A 22,696-nucleotide genomic window follows, 5' to 3' on the forward strand; every position below is an offset into this window, starting at 1 on the left:
ACCCGAGAGAAGCCCCAAGACGTGTTGTAGGCGTCGCTCGAAGTGCGCCTACGTTAAAAGCATGTTGTGAATATGCTTGGCACTCATAGGAAGTGGGAATTGACATTACGATTAGGGACAAATAAAGTAGGGAGCCGCCAACAAGTTTTTAAGGAACTTGTAAACCGTTCACGGATCATAAAAGGCAACCACGAATAAGGGACAACGAAGGCAACAACGATTGACCCGTGAAGGTTACACCCCATTCATAATCCATGAGATTACTAACTCCATATGGTTCGGAACCACGAAAGGAGGATCGGGGATGATGGTACGAAGTGAGTCATGGAGTCACATTCGCCCGTATTGGCCTCTACTCGATTCTTATATTGAAAAGCATTCCTGTGATCTCAAAGGCATACAAACAATAATTCAATTCGCTCCAAACTATTATTTAACTAAATTGGTTCAAAATTAATGCACACATAATTCTAAAAATTTGGTGATCACTTCAATTAATAATAAGATTAAAAGGGACCTAAACTAGTTGTCCAAATTATCTTATTAGTCGTGATTTTCAATTACATATTCCCTTTAAACATGCAATATGGTGATCAATAAATAATAGAATCAATATAAACATAAAAACCAATTTAATCATAATTCCAACAACATAAACATCGTTAGAAAAATAATAATAATAATAATAAGAAGAGCATGATCCTTACTTTGAATCTGTTTGTTTGCAACTACAAAATAATAAACGAGTTAGTAACTTCAACGAAATAATAAAACAATAACTAAATTAAATTAAATAAAATAAGGTTGATTTATGGGCCAAACCCTCAAACGATTCTACCTTTCACGCCTTGGTTTAAGGACAGAACCTCTAGTAAAATATGGACTCCTTTGAGTGCTTGAAGAAGGAATTTAGAAGTGAAAAGGGTAGGCTAGTATTTAGATTAAGAGCATAGAAGAGAGAAAAATAAGAATCCAAGAATTTTGGTTGCCCCGTACATCAGAAATGAGGGGGTATTTATAGGGAAATGTGCTGAGGGAGCACACGGAACCCTAAAATGATAAAACCCCTAAAAAATTATCCCGCGACACGGTCAGACTGTACCGTGACACGGATAGACTGTACCGTCAGACGGTACAAGTTCCCGTGATATGGTAAGTTTTGGAGTGACGCGGGAAATTTTCAGAAAACGGAACGGAAAACGCGTTAAGGGTTTACGCGGAAAGGACACGGAACTTCCCGTGTCATGGGAAGTCCCACCGTCAGACGGGAAGATTTCCCGTGACACGGTCAGGATGTACCGTGACACGGTCAATTCCAGTCCATTTTTTCGTCTAAATTCATTTTTAACCCTAATTTCTTTCGGCTTTTTAAGTGCCGATTAATAATTTCGGGCTTTTTTCTGACTTTTATTATTCGGGCTAAAATAAGAAAATAATAAAATAAAAATAAATAAAATATTTGGGCCAAAAATAAATAATAAAATAATAAAATAAAAAGGTTTGGGCTTAAAATTAATTAACAAGTTTGGGCTAAAATTAGAACTATGCTTTTACCAAACACCAAGACTGATCCATGGATTTTTCAAAAATATGGATTTAATAAAATACGATTTTTTAAGCACTCTCGGGATTAAATACTAAACCCGACCAATAGCGGCGGTGAAAGGTTATTTATCATCAGGCTTGGTTTTGGGGAGACATTTTTAGGTGTCTACACGTGTAATTGTGTATTTAAAAATTTGGACTTTGCAAGTTTATTTTCAACTTTTTTTTTTCTTTGATTTGGTTATTGTTATTTTCATTCTTTTGAATCAATGTGGACAATCTCAAATCATGCGGTCCATCACTCACTTAGCATTCATGTTTCTCAGGCACGGTACCAAGCACTCGATGAGAGACGTAATTTGAGACGTGTTCATATCAAAGACATTGAAACACTTGCCCTTAGACATTGTTTTATTGTTGCTTTGCTACTTTTTTTTTTTTACTTGCTTTTTTAGTGTTATACAATTACACACCTTCCAATCCCAGGGTTAAGTGAATGTGGGTTGAAGAAATGAAGGTTAAACGTTAGACGAGGCTCAAAGTGGTTGATGAAGAAATGGATATGTGATTGAGTGGTTAATGGGGAATGACAGGGTTGCAAAGGTGCCTCAAGTCATTGGTGTACCTTGTGTTTAGTTCGGCAATTGATTATTCTTTTTTTTTTTTTTTTTTTTGCTTATCACGTGATCGAATGTAAGAAAGAGATACTCATTTATGAAGAAGGTAAGAAATATGACACATAGACACATGGATAAGGAGAGCCTATGCTAGACTTTTTAAGGGGAGGGTTTGAAACAAAAGAAGAAGAAAACATGAAATCTTGGTGAGAAGCTTGCATCATGCTTTGTCTTCATGATTGTTTATGAGTTACTTCTTGCCGCCTGGTGAGGAAAAAAGTTTGTTTTTGATGCTTTGATTAGAAGAAAAGAAGGAAGGAATGACGTTCCCCTTATTCTTCCAATTATTGCCTAGTGATTTTAGACTCAAGTACTATGTAAGGAAGAACTCACTAAATGCATTCACTCAATACTCGGATATAAAAGGAAGAGTGTATGAAAGAATTTTGAAAACCAATGGGGAATACTCCACCCATTCCTATTACGACGGAAAACGACGCATGCATGGTCCTAGTATACGATCATAAACAATATAGTGCATTACTCGAAGACAAAGTGTGTGCAACAAGTCAACATGTGTGATTAGGTGAGTTTATTAAGACTCGTGGTATGATCGCATGGCTAGACATGAGGACGTTGTGAAAAACAAAGGACCCAATGACCAAATAGCACGGAAGACTAAAAGACAAACTAACTTGATTAATTTTGTCAAATTTTAATGTTTATGCTATTTACTAGGTGAAAACGGTCCATTGGCAATCGTTAGTCATAAATAAGATCAACCACAATCAAAGACAAAGAACACATGTTAAGGTTAGCACAAAAATTGATCACAAGAAACTAAGAAGAGGACTAGAATTCTAGAAGAGTTAAGACTCACGGGTATAAAAAATTAAATAAATAAATAAAACCCAGGGGAATGCGGGCGCGTAGCCCACGGGTGCGGGCGCACAGCCCCTCCGCGCAGGCGCGCCTCCTAGCCCGCATGGCCGCGCCTCCCTAGGTATTCGCCTTGCTCGGTTTTTGTTCGCGCCTCCTATATATATATCTTTGTAACCCGATATTTGGGGCGAGTTTTAAAGAATAAGTTTCATTTTAGATTTTGATCATAATTCTAGCTTAGTTGAGAGCTTTTCTCTCTATATTTAGGGTTAGATTGGGACTAGATTTTAGAGAGAGAAAGTGAGGAATTTCAATGGTGATTGAGAGATTGAAGATTCAATGGTGACAATTGTGTTGAAGATCTTCTCTATTATCAATGTGCATTCTTAACTCTATCTCATTTTATTGCTTTGTTTGATTTCATATTTGTTTGGTTTGATTTTTATGTTTGATTGTTGATTAGTGTAATTGTTTTCCATATTTTGTTAATTCTTGATTTCTTTAGTTGTTATTGATTAGATGATGATGTTAGAGTAGTTGTTTCCTAGGGATTGGGTGAAACTTAGATGATTTATTGATTGTGCTTAATTTGGAGATTGTGTTGATTAATTGTTGAGATTAAATCGATTAATGGAAGTTTGCATGTATGTAATTCGATTAGGCCTTGAGAATTATGATAGATTGCATTGTAGTTTCTAATTATACGGACCATTGATTTAGGAATTGCAGTTGTCGATTGCGCTTGATTAGTGAAGCTCCTAGTTAGAGTCTCTCGTAGTTGGCCCTAGTTTGACCTCTTGGAGATAGCTTGTTGACTCTTTTGATTGAGCTTTCCATTAATCTTCACAACCATTGACTTGCATGTATTTCCGAGTTGCTACAATTGTCATGATTACTTGTTGATCCCCGTTTGACAGGGTAAAGTCGTATCCCCTAATCAAAAATAATTACCTAAGTCCTCTAACTAAAGTAGATAGGGAAGTGGGGTCGAACTCCACAGGAAAACAAGTCTTTCCATTCCTAATTAACTAATATAATCTAGATTATGAAGTGACCAATATTTATATTTGAATAATAAAATAAACTACGGAGATTAAGAATAAGGAGAAAATAATATAAAAGGATCAAGGGAATAGGTTCACCAATAAATAATACTCCAGGGTAAAACATAATAATTAATCATTGACATTGGATAAATAACATGATTAACAGGCTCTCGCAATTTATTAATCAACATAGATCTAAAAGGCTCTCGCAATTTACTAGATCTAAGTTCTTATTGAAAATAGCCTCTAATATCAAATTAACATCTTCTTGATTCATCAATTCAATAATGCTATACTTTTACAAGCCATAATTGTAAAGCGTTAAAACAATTCAATAAGAAATTATCATGCAATATCAAGAACCAATAATATTCAATCATCAATGCATCAATTAACCAGATTGTAAAGGGCTTTTGCTATGTATTACAATAACAGAATTAATCTACCGGTATTAAGTCTCATCTCTCGAATCTTGACTTAACCATTTATAAATTAATCTGCCTATTGAAACTAGACCTAAACATCAATTCTCATCTCTCGAATCTCGAATCAATATTGTCAAACTCATGCATAAAAGATCAGGCCTAATCTAGTCACAGAACATTAAATCAATCAATAGGAAATTAATCTAGCATTGATAATTAACAATAATAAATTACCCCTTCATATTATTTAAGGATCCCCATAAACCCTAGAAATAAGACTACTCACACATGATAGAAACTAAACTACTCAAAGCAATAAAACAAGTCATGATGAAAGGAATAAAATAAACAACTAAGATTAAGAGAAGAGAAATCGTTACCAAAATAAATCTGGAATTAAGAAAGTAATTAAGAACAAAGGTTTAAGAGAAAGAAAATCTAAGAGAACAATTAAGAGAGTAAAGGAAGAGTCAAAAGGAAAAAGGGAGGGAGGGAGAGAGAGGAGAGACTTAAAATCGTATTACGGAGGAGTATTTATACTCCGTACAAATCCTAAATTAAAACAAACTAAAACGACGCTAATCGTCAACTAATAAATACACGCGCCCGATCGGGCGAGGAACCGCCCGATCGAGCGCGCCTTTTTGCTCATTAATACTAATCTCGCGCCCGGTCGGGCGCATCACCGGGCGCCAACCTTAGCTTCTCCCGCCCGGCCGGGCGCGCCTCCAGGCGCCAGCCTCTTTGGCCGGGGCGGCTCACTTGAGCCACTATTTGGACTACGATTGGGCTCCAATTCTTCGGGCCAATCTAGGTTTCCTCTTTCGGTCTTGAATACTTGGTCCAAATGCCCCGGTATCACCTATACCGAGCCCTTAATCATCGGTTCGATGGCTCTAACCGACCCTGGGCTATAAAATCTGGTCGTGCTTCTCCAATGTTCGTGATTGCTCCAAAATATCTCGGGAAAATACTCCAAAAGCATAAATCCCTGCAAAAGTCAACCAAATCTACGAAAACACTAGAAAACACCAATTAGTAATAAAAGTGGCTCTAAAGAGCCAAAAACACTACTAATTACGACCAAGGGACGGGGGTAAAATACTATATAAAATAGACACATCAAACTCCCCCAAGCCAAACCTTTGCTTGTCCCTAAGCAAAGATCTCATCAATGAATCAATAAATATGCTTCACCCCAAAAGTAAAAATCAAGCACAAACGATCCAGGGTAAATCAAATAAACATGCTTTAAAATCAACCAATCAAATCCATCTAATCACCAATCTTCCCTAACAATTGTCAAACAGAGCAAACCACAAGAGCATATAGAATTCAAGACTAGTGCTCACGCACTCAACTCTCATTTTTGTGGCGAGTAAAAGATGTACTCGATCGCTCTCCATCCAACCCCTTTATGTGAACAATGCCCTCCCAACTCACACTCTTGTGTGTATAAAACAATGAACGCTCAATCCTACTAGTCGACTCGAAATATGTCAAATCATAACTTGCATTGATAAACAACACTTTCACATTCATACAACTCTATGCACAAAGGTCGGAAGGTCTTTAAAGCTTGTAATGTAAGGCTAGGGTAAAGGGTAGGAATCATTTGGGAACAAGTGAGAGAAAAACTATGCTTAAGGGAGAAAATCCTATCAAAACCCATTATCAAAATAAATAATGATCAAAATCTCCTACATAACCAACATCAACCAAATATACTCCAATCATGATAAATAATCCCAACACTTACAATTTCACTCATAAGATATAATAATGAAGAAGTAGAGTGAATAAACAAACTTTATTTCCAAACTTGAATTTTTCATTGAAGCTCAAAATTATTTTTCTTTGATCAACCTCCAACTAGAACATTTGAACACATTTTTTTTCTTTTCTTTTGAAGTTCACTTTTTTTTTTCAACATATTTTTTCTTGAACTTCTCTTTTTTTTTTTTCTTCATAACATCATGTTTTATTTTTTTCAAGAAAATATAACTCTCAAACTCATCAAAAATAAACATGATCAATAACAAAACAACTTCTCAAAACCCACTCAAATTGTGCAAATAATAAACACACTACAAACTCCCTTACCTCACTCACTAATAGCTCCCCCAAGCCAAGCTTGGGACTAGTAACCAATGGGGTAAAATAGGCTTGTAATATGGCTAATAAAGCAACAAAAAGTCAAGGCAACAACATGGGTAGCAAGAAGGGGACAAATGTATCTACAATATCTGGAGGCTACTTAAAAGAACAAATGCCTTCGTCCTCCTCAATGTGCATAATAATGAATCATATAAATATTACTAATAGTTGCAAACCAATACTCAAATTCATTGACATACCAGGAAATATGGAACTATCACACATTCCTAACCAAATCAACTAGTCAAGCACTATATTCACAAGTAGTTGGACAAATTGACGCATGTTAAGGTTTCAAGGCAATCAAACATCAAATCATGATCAACTAATCCACAATGCTTATCATCAAATTACCAAGAATCAAAAAAAATTCTCAAGTAAGGGGCACAGGGAAGCATAATTTACAATTCATTGGAACGTATTTTTGGATTTTTTTTTATTTTTCAATTTTTTTTTTATTTTTTCATATATAAGAAAGCAATAAAACTAACCTAAAAAGCAAGAAATCTAACGTAAGAAAATACACTAAAAAAAAAAAAGAAAAGAGGAAAAAGAAATATACCAAACCAAAATCTCCCCCAAGCCAAAATCAGACAATGTCCTCATTAGCTCGAGAACTAGCCCAGCATAGCTAGTCCTGATCATCCTCATCCATCGAGCCAAAGCCCGCACCTCCACTGCCACCTGCACCACCTGCACCAGAAGAGCTACCACCAAAATACTCAGCATGAAAACTCCCCCCCACCGGTCCCCCGAAAGGAATGTCCTGGCCGTACCCGTAGAAGGAAGAATAGTCAGTGTAAATACCACGGGCAGTGGGATCCCTATCGTATCCTTGGGGTGGAGGCTGAAACCAGTCAGGGTGAATAGCGTCGTCAGGAATGTTGCCCTAACGAGCATAGTCATCATACATAGGGTAGAGAGCTCTACCCTGGTTCCTCTCTAGGTACCCTAACCTCTGGTCTATGGAGCCAACCATCCTCCTAAGGTCAGTATGGGAATGCTCTATACGTCCTAAGGCCTGACCTATACGTTAACATGAGGGACGGAGTGAGACATACGAGGTGGAGAGAATGCCACCTCGGGCTGAGGCTGGGGTGGTGGAACTGGTGGTGGTGGTGCCTGCCCCCTAGAGTTGGCAACTAAAACATCATAAGTGTAAGAAGGTTGCCCTGGGGGAAAGGCGGTCAAGTCAGGACTGGGTAGGGGAAAAATGGGCAAAGGTTGCTCGCTCCCAGTCCTAATACACCAAAAGGGTGTCTGCTCGCTATCCGGCCGAACCCACCCCAACTCCTCAAAATACCTAGCAGTCATATAGGTATCTGATCCACAGTTGGTCAACTGGTGGGGTCCGTTCACTACAAAACCGGCCTTTTTCACTGCTATTCGAGTGATAAGGCCTCCTAAACGGATGGGGGTCTTTGATGTGGTGCTAGCTGTGGCATGCCTACTCAAATGGTGAACAATAAACCTACCTATGTTCAGTTTCCCGTACCCATACACATAGTGTCCTATGACAGCTAGTTCGTTAGATTGGGCATTATGGGGCTCGGCCCTACCTAAAAAAACACAAACTCGCAAATCTTTGCCAGATTTTTGGGACAGGGTGGTGAATAGGTTTGGTACTAGCATGTTGGGGGTCGGGAGTAGGCAAACCAGTCAAAGCATTATATATGTCACCCATTTTATAGTCCGCATGTCATTGGTGAGATAGTTCAGAATTTAATTCAAATATTTTACAGAATTCTACAAAAGTTAAACTAATATTTCTATTGTTCAACCTGAAAAATAAATTTGGCCCATTTCTACTACTAAAAACATGTAAAGAAGACAAGAATTCACAAGTAAGTTCACGGAATGTAGGATAGTGCATATCAACAAATTTTCTCATGCCAATGTCATTTAAAAATCGTTTTACAAAATCAAACAAACCAAATGATTCTAGAGTAGGGTGGTGTAACCACCGAGAAGGAATTACCTCACGACCGATTAAATGTTCTAGCCGCTCCTTTTGCTCTCGGCTAGAAATGTGGATCGTCGGCCAGTACGAAAGCAGCAAATCTGGGTCGTATTCCTCCCTCGAACTGGAGCTCCTACCGAAAATGGACCTAGCCCTCTTTGAAGCCATGGTAGAAAATGGGTTTGAAAATTTATTGAATTAAATCTGAAAAATTTTTATATGGAAATGTAGAGGATGAAGAGAGGATCACAAATATGTAAAAAGTTTTGAATTTGGTTAAGGGATGAAGGAGAAATCTTAGAGAGAAGGTAGAGATAATTTGAGTTTTAGAGAGAGAAAGTAATGGAGAAAGAAGAAAGAATGAGAAAAGGTGAAGAAAGAAGAAGAAAAGGAGCGCCGGTTATGGCTCGCGCCCGATTGGGCACCAGCTCGCCTGGTCGGGCGATCTAACTTGAATATTGGTTGTGTTCTCGCGCCCGGTCGGGCGCCATTCGCCCGGTTGGGCGATCTAAGTTGTGAAATTTGCCCAACTCTCGCGCCCGGTCGGGCGCCATTCGCCCGATCGGGCGATCTGTAGCTCCAAAATTTTGCCCTTCTCGCGCCCGGTCAAGCGCCCATCACCCGGTCAGGCAAAATTACTTTACTTTGAAACCTTGCTCTCGCGCCCGGTCGGGCGAGCTTCGCCCGATCGGGCCCGAGGCTAAATCGTCGAATTATTATTTTCTTCTTTTCTCCAAAATTTGGCTAACTCTTTTCCTTCAAACCTGTAAAACACTCATAAAACTCATTAAATTCCCTCACCTCTCCTCTCATAAGAAAAAAAAAAAAAAAAAAAAAAAAAAAAAAAAAGAAAAACTAGTCTAAAAACATTAAAAATACGGGTTGCCTCCCGCAAAGCGCTGGTTTATCTAGATCCCGCACAACCTTCTTACCAAGTACAATAACTAGGACCTTTGGCCTAATGCTTGATCGGGTGGTTTCTCACCCGGTCTAGCGGTGTTTAGGCTGCGATGCGGCTTCCTGACATATCCTGTGGGACGCCAAATCACCTTATCTGGTGGATCCTCCTTGACTTGGACTGGGAGATCTTCAATGTTACGCACCAAAGATCCTTCTTTGATCGAGGATTGCTTCAAATTGTCATTGCATTCAACACTTGCAACTCGATCTGGCGGAATACTTACCGTAGGCTCAATTCGCACAACTTGCTTGATCGGTTCCACCTTTTCATCTTCGAAACCAAGACCAACAGTGTAAAGTGCTCTTTCTATTGCATCGACTTCCTTCTGCCATTTGTCTATCTCATCTGAAAGTGATGCAACACAAGATACCGCCTCCAAGGAATCTTTTTCAAGAGCTTGGGGCTTGTTAGTATAATTTTCAACCACATTAACACTAAAACATTTCTCCTCAATCGTGGAGCTTTTAGGGGTATTATTAAGATTAAAAATAACTTTATCATCCCCTACTGATAGTGTTAACTTACCACTTCTCACATCTATGATTGCTCCTGCAGTGTTAAGGAATGGTCTACCCAAAATAATTGGGGTTTGCATATCCTCAGCCATATCAAGAACAACAAAATCAACAAGTATATAAAATTTACCTACTCTAACGGGGACATCCTCTAAAACACCTAAGGGGTATTTGAAGGAACGGTCGGCCATTTGTAGAGTTATATTGGTAGCTTTTAATTTACCCATATTCAACTTAGAACACACAGATAATGGCATGACGCTAACACTAGCACCCAAATCACATAATGCATTATCAATCAAGAGATTGCCAATATGACAAGGGATAGAAAAACTACCCGGATCTTTTAATTTAGGTGGAGACTTATTTTGAAGTACGGCACTACACTCTGCAGTGAAAGCTACTGTCTCTACCTCACTAATAGACCTTTTCCTTGTCAATATTTCTTTCATAAATTTTTCATACGAGGGGATTTTTGTGATTAATTCAGTGAAGGGAACTGTTACCTTCAAATCTTTTACCACCTCTAGGAACTTACCAAACTGCTTATCTAAGTTTGTCTTCAATTGACGATTGGGGAATGAAAGTTTGATAATTGGCTTTGGAGCGTTATTGCTCTTATCTGGAGTAGCCACATTCTCTAGAGTTGTACCCTGCAATGTAGAATTAGATATGTTAGTATTATCCTTTAGCCCTGTAGGGCTACCAACTACATTGTTTAGTTTAACGGAATCAAGATTAGCATTATTTAATAAAACAGGTTCATCAACTTTGGGCATAGGGGGCCCTTCATAGTTTAAACCACTCATTAGAGTAATTGCAAATGCTTAATCCGTAGGTCGGGTCGGCTGTGCCGGTAAAGCTCCCTGTTGGCGAGCTTGTAGAGTAGCGGAAAGTTGCGCAATTTGATTATCTACAATTTTATTATGTGCTAGAATTTGATCAATTGTCGCATCTCTACTTTCCATGTGCTTTTGCATACTAACCAACATTGCTCTAATTTCCACCAGAGAAGGGTCAGAAGATGAGGAGGGTTGTTGTGGTTGGTTCTTCTGGCCAGCATTGGGATGATAATATTTCTGCTGCTGTTGTTGTGGCTCATGTGGTTCTTGTGGTGGTGGATTTTGAACATTAGTACTCCGGTAGGAAAGGTACGATGATTCCGATACCCAGGATTGTAGGTGTTGGAGTATGGGTTATTCTGCCTATAAGCTTGAAAGGCATTAACTTGCTCCACGGAACTCCTGCAATCTTGCTCCCAATGACCTATAATACCACAATTTTCACAAAAAACCTCATTAGAATTATTATTAATCGCAGAAACATTAGCTACATTAGCAGAGGAAAGATTATCTAATTTTTGGCATATAGAGGTTAGTTGAGCTTGCAAAAAGGATACAGAGTCAACACTATGTTTCCCCTTGTTAGCAAATCTTCTAGGATTCCCATATTGGGAATTGTGTATCGCCATGTCTTCAATAACCTGACCTGCATCTTTAACATCAAGATTCATAAATCTCCCACTAGCTGCAAAATCTAAAATTATTCGAGAAGAATTTCCAAGGCCATTATAAAAGGCTTGGATTAACTGTCATTGTGCTAAATTGTGGTGGGGGCAATCTCTTTGTAAATCCTTGAAGCTCTCCCAAGCCTCATATAAAGATTCATCGGCTTCTTGGGCAAAGTTTTGAATCGCACTCCGTAGTACGGCTGTTCTCTCTGCAGGATAATACTTGTTATAAAAATTCAAAACAAGAGTTTCCCAGTCAGTTATACCAAGTGCAGTTCTATTTAAGCCATTAAACCACAATTTAGCTTTTCCAATTAAAGAAAAGGGAAAGAGAATCTCCCTGATTTGGTCTTGAGTGACCCCGGCTTGCCTGATGGTATTGCAATATTGACAATAGTCGGCAATGTGAAGATTCGGGTCTTCACCCTTAGCTCCACTAAATTGCTTCCTCTCTATCATCGTTATAAATTGAGGCTTAATTTCGAATTGAACCCCATCAAGAGCCGGAGTAGGGGTGAGATGTGGAAAATCTGTAAGCTTGAGTTGTGAGTAATCACTAAGCTTCTTTGGAGCCGTCATCTCTGATTCTGGATCTGATGATACCTTTGAATCGCTAGAACCAGTTGGAGGGTCTCGGTGATTATTGTTATTATCACCAGAATCCGCCAGGATTTGCTTGTAGAGATTTTTCTGTCTATGGAAGGAACGTTCGATCTCAGGATCGAATGGGATGTAACCTGATCTGGAACACCTGGGCATAAACAAAAACGAGAAGCAAATATGAGATTTGCCTCAGAGAACTAATGTTCTCTAAGACAAAAAGAAAATAACCTAGACTACAAAAATAATCAGAAATAAAAATAAAACCGTTTCCCCGGCAACGGCACCAAATTTTGACAGGGTAAAGTCGTATCCCCTAATCAAAAATAATTACCTAAGTCCTCTAACTAAAGTAGATAGGGAAGTACGGTCGAACTCCACAGGGAAACAAGTCTTTCTATTCCTAATTAACTAATATAATCTAGATTATGAAGGGACCAATATTTATATTTGAATAATAAACTAAACTACGGAGATTAAGAATAAGGAGAAAATAATATAAAAGGATCTAGGGCATAGGTTCACCAATAAATAATACTCCAGGGTAAAATATAATAATTAATCATTGACATTGCATAAATAACATGATTAACAGGCTCTCGCAATTTATTAATCAACATAGATCTAACAGGCTCTCGCAATTTACTAGATCTAAGTTCTTATTGAAAATAGCCTTTAATATCAAATTAACATCTGCTCGATTCATCAATTCAATAATGCTATACTTTTACAAGCCATAATTGTAAAGCGTTAAAACAATTCAATAAGAAATTATCATGCAATATCAAGAACCAATAATAGTCAATCATCAATGCATCAATTAACTAGATTGTAAAGGGCTTTCGCTACGTAACAATCACAGAATTAATCTACCGGTATTAAGTCTCATCTCTCGAATCTTGACTTAACCATTTATAAATTAATCTGCCTATTGAAACTAGACCTAAACATCAATTCTCATCTCTCGAATCTCGAATCAATATTGTCAAACTCATGCATAAAAGATGAGGCCTAATCTAGTCACTGAGCATTAAATCAATCAATAGGAAATTAATCTAGCATTGATAATTAACAACAATAAATTACCCCTTCATATTATTTAAGGATCCCCATAAACCCTAGAAATAAGACTACTCACACATGATAGAAACTAAACTACTCAAAGCAATAAAACAAGTCATGATGAAAGGAATAAAATAAACAACTAAGATTAAGAGAAGAGAAATCGTTACCAAAATAAATCTGGAATTAAGAAAGTAATTAAGAACAAAGGTTTAAGAGAAAGAAAATCTAAGAGAACAATTAAGAGAGTAAAGGAAGAGTCAAAAGGAAAAAGGGAGGGAGAGAGAGAGGAGAGACCTAAAATCGTATTACGGAGGAGTATTTATACTCCGTACAAATCCTAAATTAAAACAAACTAAAACGACGCTAATCGTCAACTAATAAATACACGCGCCCGATCGGGCGAGGCACCGCCCGATCGGGCGCACCTTTTTGCTCATTAAAACTAATCTCGCGCCCGGCCGGGCGCGTCACCGGGCGCCAACCTCAGCTTCTCCCGCCCGGCCGGGCGTGCCTCCGGGCGCCAGCCTCTTTGGCCGGAGCGGCTCACTTGAGCCACTATTTGGACTACGATTGGGCTCCAATTCTTCGGGCCAATCTGAGTTTCCTCTTCCGGTCTTGAATACTCGGTCCAAATGCCCCGGTATCACCTATACCGAGCCCTTAATCACCGGTTCGATGGCTCTAACCGGCCCTGGGCTATAAAATCTGGTCGTGCTTCTCCAATGTTCGTGATTGCTCCAAAATATCTCGGGAAAATACTCCTAAAGCATAAATCCTTGCAAAAGTCAACCAAATCTACGAAAACACTAGAAAACACCAATTAGTAATAAAAGTGGCTCTAAAGAGCCAAACACACTACTAATTACGACCAAGAGACGGGGGTAAAATACTATATAAAATAGACACATCACTGTTCCTAGTGCTTTATTTGTTTGGTTTCTTTGTTTGTTAGTTGTTAGTGTTCTCCTTTTATTCTTAGACTTCGACCTAGCTTAGGCGCATAATTGAGAGCGCTTGAACATTACCGTTCCTTTGGGTTCGATCCTTGACTTGCCTCTATACTAGTATTTAGGTTGGTTAAGTGTTTATAAATTTAGTTTGACCGAGGGAGGATTAGTTTCAACGACCTAGTTCACCCCTCGTCAACTCCTAACTTTGTACCCAATCTGCTCCTATTCCCGCAGCCCTAAACTTCCAAAACGATACCATCGGCCACGAATGGCTGAAATCAACCGATTTAGGGTTTAAATCAACCATTCGGCCCCAAAATCGGTCGATTTCGGTCGTTTGTGGCCAATTTTAATTTTGTGGTCGTTTTTCTTGGGAGAGGGGTTGTTTTTTGGTGGGCAAACGTTTGCTTAGGGCTGGGTAGGTTTTCCGACAGTTATGAGCTACGAAGGGAGTGCGCGTGCATCGGACGTGGGGGAGGAGCTGGGTTGGTGGGGTGGCTGGTTTAGTTTTAGGGATTTTAATTTTCTTACTTTTTTTTAAAAAAAATCTCTTTTTTCAACCAATTAAACATTAACACGTGTGCAAAAAAATTCAACTCATAAATGTTAACCTGTTGAACCGGTTGCAAGTCACTTGGGTGTAATGGGAGCAAATTGAGAACAAAGTTGGGATTAATAAAAAATAAACGAAAATTTGAATTAATATTGACAGGTGGAGCAAAGTTAGAATTAATCTTGACAATTTTTCCTACTTTAAATTAGTCACAAGATTGTCTTGATTAAATTCAACATGCTCAAAAGTTTTACTCCCTCCGTCCCCTTTTGATAGTCCCTTATAGGCATTTTTTACGGGAATTAATAAACACAAATAAGAATAGTTAAAGTACAGTGAAAAAGTAAATTAACATTGGGTATGCAAAAAAGTAGAGAGAGAAAGTAATAAAAGTACATAAGAAAACAAAATTTACATGGGAAATATAAATTTGCACTAGTATTGTGGTAAATTGGAGGGAATTTTGGTAAAAAAATTAATATTAATGATTGTTGAAAAAAGCAAATGAAGTGATCATTTTGGGACTAAAATTTGCCCATAAGAGACTATCAAAAGGGGACGGAGGGAGTACTACATATTATTTATAACAATTCATTAGTTGGAAGTGGAAAAGACATTTTCATCATCAAGAATACAATAATAGACACATATACAGCCAAGCGAACAAAACAGATCCTACAGACTCCAAGAGTCACAAACTACAGAGCTCTACCGATAATTCATGTAAGAAATGTGAAAAAAGCAGCCAAAAACTGCGATATGAACGCACATTAGAAGCTGAAGTATTCCCTTATGATATACTTATGACTTAAGAATGAAGAACTTCTAAGTCACAGAATTCTACAAAGCTTTAAAAATTGTCGTGGACTAGACTACAAAACAGCATTGTACAACAAATTTTCGAACTTTGACACAGAAGTCTAGTAGTGCCTACTTATACACCCCAAATGGCTAAAAGATGGGCAGGGAAGATGAACTCCCAAGAGTGAAGCCGATAAGATCACCAGAAAGTGTACTAGTTTCGAGGGCTTTTCCACTTTCTGATTTAGGGCTGCTCCCTGCACTTCTGTTAAAGAAATAACCCAGTACACCTGTTGGAGATGAGGCTGATTGAGGATTACCATCATAGCCTTTCGATATAAGATTAAGAGGCAATATACTCTTGCTTTGAACCCCTGAGCTACTATTGGTGGTGGTTTTAAGGACCTCTCCTAGAGGACCATCAAGTGAGGTTTCCCAAGAACTGGGTCTCCTCTCATTTGTGATGGTATTCACTCCCAAACCCATTTGGACAGTGTCAACTTCCCGTGATAATCTTAAAGGAGATAGAGCAACTTTTTCTCCAGTAGGAGAAGAGGTGGAAGACATAAAATCAGCTGGTGGTATTGAGATTGATAGCTGGGTTGTCCTGTCTGTTTGTGTTTGCAACTTCGACCACAAAATGCTAGATTGATCATCCATGAGAGAGTGATTTGAACGTTGTGGATTGGATCTTTGGGCATTGAGGTCATGGGTTGGACCATAAGACCTAGAGACAGAAGAGTCCCTCTGTGTGGTCTTTAAGATTGCATCAGACGTAAGGAATGCAAAATCACTAGCAGTGGATTCAGGAACTGAGAATGTGTTTCCATTGGAATTCAGGCTAATTTTTGGGTATTGAAAGTCAAGTCCTGTTGCACCTTGCATTCCCTGGCCGCTGTTTGCTTTGTTCACAATATGCCTGGAACCACACAAGAAATTTTAGTAATTTAATTTAAACATCATATACTGGTATTGACAATTGACAGTGTTAAAGAAGGATTCCGACTTGACTGCTTAGAAAACTAACTTCCGATATTCCTTGCAACACTTGACACCCTCCATCTGGAAAGTTGATTCTCCCAAAATAGTACGGAGTATTACATTTTGATCTGATTTCTTATTATGTCTCGCAAACTACATATGGGTGAAGAATATCTTAGATAATCACAACTTATCCTTAGGAAGGGTTGACAATTTGAGACAATATCACTAGTTCATGACTTGAAGAGTAATGACAAAAAAAAAAAAAAAAAAAAAAAAAAAAATTAAAATTTAGAGTAAGGAAAAATTAGGGGACAGTACACAGATTTTTTTTAAGACACAAAAGTAGGTGTAACAAAAAGTTATAATTTACAGTAGTTTGACTTGAATTGAAAGAGGGTATTGACTTTGATGATGTTACCTGTTAACTAGGGAAAAAGGCAAATGATTTGGTGGAACAGGCTGTATGTCCTTGCTTTGATTAAGGTTTACAGCAAAGCTGTTGGATGTACCACCACCAGGCACCACTAATGCACTCAAAGAAGAGGCGGAATTCATGACATTAGTAGTAGAGGAACTAGTTTTGTTAGTGGTGACTCCGGAGATGGAATGTCCAGGATGACCTTCCACAGGCTTTCTTGAACGATGGCGACCTCTGTTCATATGCCGCTCACAGTATTTTTGATCAGGTACAGCATCTCTCGAGCACCGCCATTTCTTCCCATCCGTCCTACGACACCGTCCTGGCTCAGGATCAGCACTGTTGGCAAAGCCGAGATGGAAAGGACCCCATCCAACTAAATCAAACAAAATACTATCAAATAAACACATCATGCAGGACAAGTACAGAAATTTAAGCTGCAGACTGCAGATGTATAACTAGCTTTAGACTAAAACATTTATGTTACTCTTCCATCTAACAATTAACATCTTTTATCTCCAAACGTCCTGCTATTACATATAAAAGTAACATTCTTTTAATACAATTATCCGACCTGTCTTTTCTCAACTCTTCTATTCCCTTATAATCGTTCATTTACTAAACAATTCTAGCCAAAAATAGAGAGGCAAAAGCAATGAAGAATTAATGTAGCTTGAGGGCACTTAATAATGTGATCGATGTTTTTATGTTGCTATTCAAATCACTTATATTTTCCTCTTCTCTCTCAATCCTTTTTTTTTTACGAGGGGTGCTCCTCCTATCACAGGAGGGGTAGGGTGAGGATCGAACTCAGGCCACTCTTGGGGTAGATAGAGGGACAGACCGCCCTCCCCTCCATGATCCTCCCTCTCTCTCAATCCTTTAGTTGCTTTGTTTGTTACACGTTTTCTTGATTTCTCCAAAATTCAAATTGATCCTAAAGGCTAATGGCAAGAGAAACGTGACATCTTATTCTATGTAACCAAATTAATTATCACAATGTGGACAGTAAGTAAGACATACACCTCTTTATACAATAAATGCTTTAATGTTATAGATTAAATAATGGTAGGTGAGCATTTGTGAGCAAGCAGGTGAATTGAAGAAGACTTGAAGGCAAGTAGTACTAGAGATGTTTCCAAGCATTTGCTAAATGAGACAAATCTGATGTACTAACGAAAACTAAATTCACCCCTCTTTATAGATTTTACTCAATGTACAATAGATTGTCCTCTGACAAATTGATAGCTTTAAAGATAAGATCGCTTCCAAAAATTACCATACTTAAAAATGACAGTCAACTAGTTTAGTCAATTAAAGTCTTCAAGAATAATACCTCTTATAAGATTCAAATCTCATCTATATTGTTGTCTATGTGACTCATATAAACATAAAGGTATACAAAATTGGCATTAAATGAAGAAAGTTGCTACTAGTAAAAGTTTAGATCAAACTTACATGTATTGGGTCTCAAAAGTCCACTAGAGAAGCTAGAAAATCCTGCTGATTCAAAAGCTCTTCTGATGGGAATCAACAAATTAGGTGGTATGGGAACATTTGCAATAATGTACTTGTAGATCAACGCTTGTTGTTCAAGCTCAAACCATTGAGATGGTGTAAATGGTGCTCTTACTCCATTTGATAAACACATATTTGCATTCAAACTTCCATTACACGAATAGCCTAAATCATACACAAAAATAACAGCAGAGATTAAACTCAAATTTATTTTCAAGGCATAAATTATATGGCATTTAAAATTTTAATCAATTATTGCGTATGAAATAAACACTATAGAAAAAAAAACATTTGTTCTTACACTCGTCGTCTCTAAAAATTCTTCCTGTTACGATAATAATTGTGTTACACAAAAAAGTCAAAACAGGATATGTTTTTAGAGATTTATGTATCAATTTATTGTCACAAAATAAGTTTAATTCTAACCCTTGATTCAATTATTTTTTTATTATTCTTAAATTGTACTGTACCATTTTTTTTGTTAATTTTTAGGACTAATAATTATATTGAAAATTAATTGTCACTAAACTTGCTAATTAAAACAGTTTTAAGAGAGAAAGTTGAAAAAGGTATAATAAATCAATGGAAGTTCCTTTATTTTCACTTCTTTTCCCTTTTATGCCCCATAACTTCCTAGTATTTTTTGTTCATTTTGCTGGAAAAACCCAATATAACATAATTACTCAAACAGGGAGACAAGCATATACTTCCTCCATTCTATTAATATTGCAATAATGGACTTTTTGCATTATTCATCACTCTTGTTTGACCATATAATATGAGTTATACGTTAAGCAAAATATAATCAAGTGAGATCTTGTTGGATTCGTCTCATTTAATACTTTTACAATATCAACTTTTTACAATTTTTACTCTTACACAATTATAGATATTTAGCATATATAATGTGTTTTGGGAAGCGTAATTTCCTTCTTGTTGCAATATTAACAGAACGGAGTAAGTAATTACTACTAACAATATACTCTTTTTTTACATTTCCCTCCACCACCCAAATTTAAATTCAGCTACCCATAAAAAAATATTTCATATAACCAAATAAAAAGGCAAAATAAGTTCCAATCTTTTTGCTACATTAGTACAAGAAATACAAGTAAGATATAAATTAATCAATCATTTCAGCAAATTATTAACAAATTACCTGCACTTTTACTGTAAAATGAATTTGGGTGCTGAAAAAATGGAAATGTAGAGCTTTTTGATGAAGAGAAGCTTAACAAATTCTGTTCTTGCTGCCAATAAGAAAATGCATTACTTAATTTAGCAATTTTTGTGGGTTTCCAATTATCATCAGAAGTTCCTGAAGATGGCATTTCCTTATTTGAAAAATCTGTAGATCCAACTAACACATTGCCCGAATCCGACAACCCATTTGAGCCCATTAAACCAAATTCCATGAAAATGAAGCTTTTGGCAATGCTAGAAGCTTACACGAGTCAGAAAATGAAGCATTGTTTAGATGAAAATGAAACTTTGTTTTATGTTTTTTGGGAGGGGTTTAAGGTAGTACAGAAGGGCTTTTGGTTGGGTTTTGAAAGACGATATTTTTTTTTTTTAGAAAGAATGAAATAATTGGAGAGAGAAATTGAGTGAGATAGAGTGATAGCCAGAGAAGAGAAGGGAGGGAGGTGGGAGTGATTTGACAAAGACAAAAAAGTCGATATAACGGAGTTTTTGTTAATTGTGTTTTCTTTGTTAATTTTGGACTTTGGAAGTTCGGAGTGTGGACGTGTAGTGGAGTTGCAATAATACCACGACGGATTAAGGGTCTGTTCTCATTGACTGAACTCAGCTGAATTGAACTAAACTGAATTGAGCTGAACTGAACTGAAATGAATATTTTATTAGAGAAGGAAATTAGGAGCTGAACTGAACTGAGCTGAATTAAACTGAACTGAACTGAACTGAATTTCAACGTAAGAGAATAGGCCCCAAGTCTTTTTGGAACGGGTCGTTCGGGTCAATATTACCCTTTTAACTCGTTTTGTCGTCTCGGTTTGAGTAAAGTCAAGATTTATAGAGTTAGGGACCTTAGGGTCGTATTTGGGTCAAGTCAAGTTCTAGTAAATTCATACTATTTTTGGATTAATTTATATCGAGTTAAAAATTTGGTCGGATGACTTTCGATCGAATTCATTCTAGTTCGACTGATTTTTGTTAAGTTCTATTCAACTTGATTAATATAAAGTTGATTCATTATTAGGTTGATTTCAATTTAGATTCTTTTTAGGTTTGGCTGAATCGGGTTGACCAAATTCAATATTCAAATAAGAGTATTTTTGAATCAGAGTAATTTTGAGTTATCATCATATAATTGGGTAACAATCAGGTTATTCAATTGTTATTTTCAAATTGTGTCATTAACAATTACTTTTTTCGTTTCTATTTAGTTTACTCGTTCAATTTTGACACACATATTAAGGAGAGGAAAGAGAATGATAAAGTAACGTGTCAACTAAAAAAACGGAGGTAAGTATTAATTATCTCATTGGATAAGTTCTTATATAAGGTTTATCTTTAAGCCAATTTCAAATAGAACTATTGATGACTTATCATACTCACATAATGGAGATGATAAGTAGTGACTAGTGACATATTGATAAATGATAGTCATATATGATCAGGTTATGTTTATGTTAAAATAAATAAAAATTACTAATGATTAATGAAACAAACAATTACATGAATCAAAGTAATTATGTTTAAGTAAGAAAAAAAAAAAAGGATATTCAAGGTTGAGTTTGAAATTATGTTTGGTTTGAAATCATGACGAGTTAGAACAAATCAAATTAAATATGGTATTTGACCATGTGGTGTCGGTTTGAGTTCAAATTGACTCAAATTTGTGGTGGATTGAGTTCAAGTCGGGTCAAATCAATGTCGAATTAAGTTCAAATCAGTTTAAATTCCAATTCGGGTTTAGTTCAGATTGCATTATATTAGTTACATATTAGGTTTAGGTATTGGATTTCTCAAACCAAACCGAATAGCTAAGGGCTTGTTTGGCATCATTTTTTGTTTTTAGTTTTCTGTTTTTATTTTTTTTTTAAACTAAAAACCAAAAACAGGAAACAAAAAAAAGGTGTTTCCACTTTTTTGTTGTCAGTTTTCAAAATTATTATGATTTTAATCAGTTTAAATAATTTTTTATTCATTATGTGACATATATCATATATTTTTATATAACAAAAAACCAAAAAACAGAAAACCATAGCAATGCCAAACGAACCATAAGTTAAATTACAGTTCAAGACTCCTTACATATCTGGTATGGTTGTCTTGAAAGTTTACTGTATTTTAATATTCCTCTCTCCTTCTCATCCTACTTAATAGCGTATTAAAAATAACAAAATCTTGACATTTGGTATAAGGAAAAACACCTCGACTCACATTTGCTACCACTTTAATATTTTTTTACCACCCAAATCCCATATTGTTAAATTTCACTACCACTTAAAAGAATCCGTTAAATATTAAAAAAAAAAAAAAAAAATTAAAAAGAAACAGCCAGCTGCTAACCCCCTCTGTCAACCACCCCCCCCCCCCCCGTCGCGCGGCCGACGCCTAAATTTTCGGTCTGTGCCGGTGACCCCACCTCGTCCCCTTACCTACTCTGCTTGGCTGCCCTACCAAATTCTTACCCTTCGAAATTGAGGGTTTTCAATGGGCTAAGTTTTCGATTAGATGCGAAATTGGTGGTGATGGTGGTGTTGCGGGAAGTGATTGACTGTGTGTGGCGAGCAAATGAATTGATGGTGGTAGCGGTTGCTGCGCGCGGTGGGTTGTGACGGTCGATGCTCGTTGCTATATAAAGCGAGCGCGTAGCGGCTAATTTGTGTGGGAGTCTGTGAATTGGTGGCTGCAATTGTTAGGTGCAGTTGGTGAATGCGTGCGCTGAGGGGTGAAGATGGAGTGGGTGTTGTTGTGGTTGGAAGTGAGGGTGGTTGGCACTCTAGCAGGGAAGGTGGCTGCGTAGGTGGAGGAAAGGGAAGGGGGTTGGCTGCGTAAGTGGGGGAAAGGGAATGGGGTAGGGAAGCCGACAGCAAGAGGGGAGAGGGGCAACATTGATAGGGGGTAGGAAGGTGGCAGTGATATGATGAAGCTGGGGATGGAGGGGTGGCTGGAAGGTGGATGAACGGTGGTAGGGCCCCAATACCGAAAATAGTAACGG

General features: G+C 37.3%; 1 protein-coding gene and 1 non-coding gene across 2 annotated transcripts; one reads left to right on the forward strand and one right to left on the reverse strand.

The window, feature by feature from the left end:
• The first annotated feature begins 11,709 nt into the window (after positions 1–11,709).
• Positions 11,710–11,816, forward strand: LOC145641185 (small nucleolar RNA R71). Its single transcript, XR_014115248.1, has one exon. It is a non-coding gene; the product is annotated as a small nucleolar RNA R71 (small nucleolar RNA).
• Positions 11,817–15,408: 3,592 nt separating this feature from the next.
• On the reverse strand, positions 15,409–20,129 carry LOC145641057 (growth-regulating factor 7-like). Its single transcript, XM_081692245.1, has 4 exons — positions 19,667–20,129; positions 18,448–18,672; positions 16,990–17,365; positions 15,409–16,506 (listed from the first exon to the last, which is right to left on the reverse strand). Exons 1-4 carry the CDS (start codon positions 19,920–19,922, stop codon positions 15,738–15,740), a joined length of 1,626 nt encoding a protein of 541 aa, XP_081548371.1. The 5' UTR covers positions 19,923–20,129; the 3' UTR covers positions 15,409–15,737.
• Positions 20,130–22,696: the final 2,567 nt, after the last annotated feature.

Source organism: Chenopodium album, chromosome 7 (genome assembly GCF_948465745.1).
Source record: "Chenopodium album chromosome 7, dcCheAlbu1.1, whole genome shotgun sequence".
Lineage (NCBI taxonomy): Eukaryota > Viridiplantae > Streptophyta > Magnoliopsida > Caryophyllales > Amaranthaceae > Chenopodium > Chenopodium album.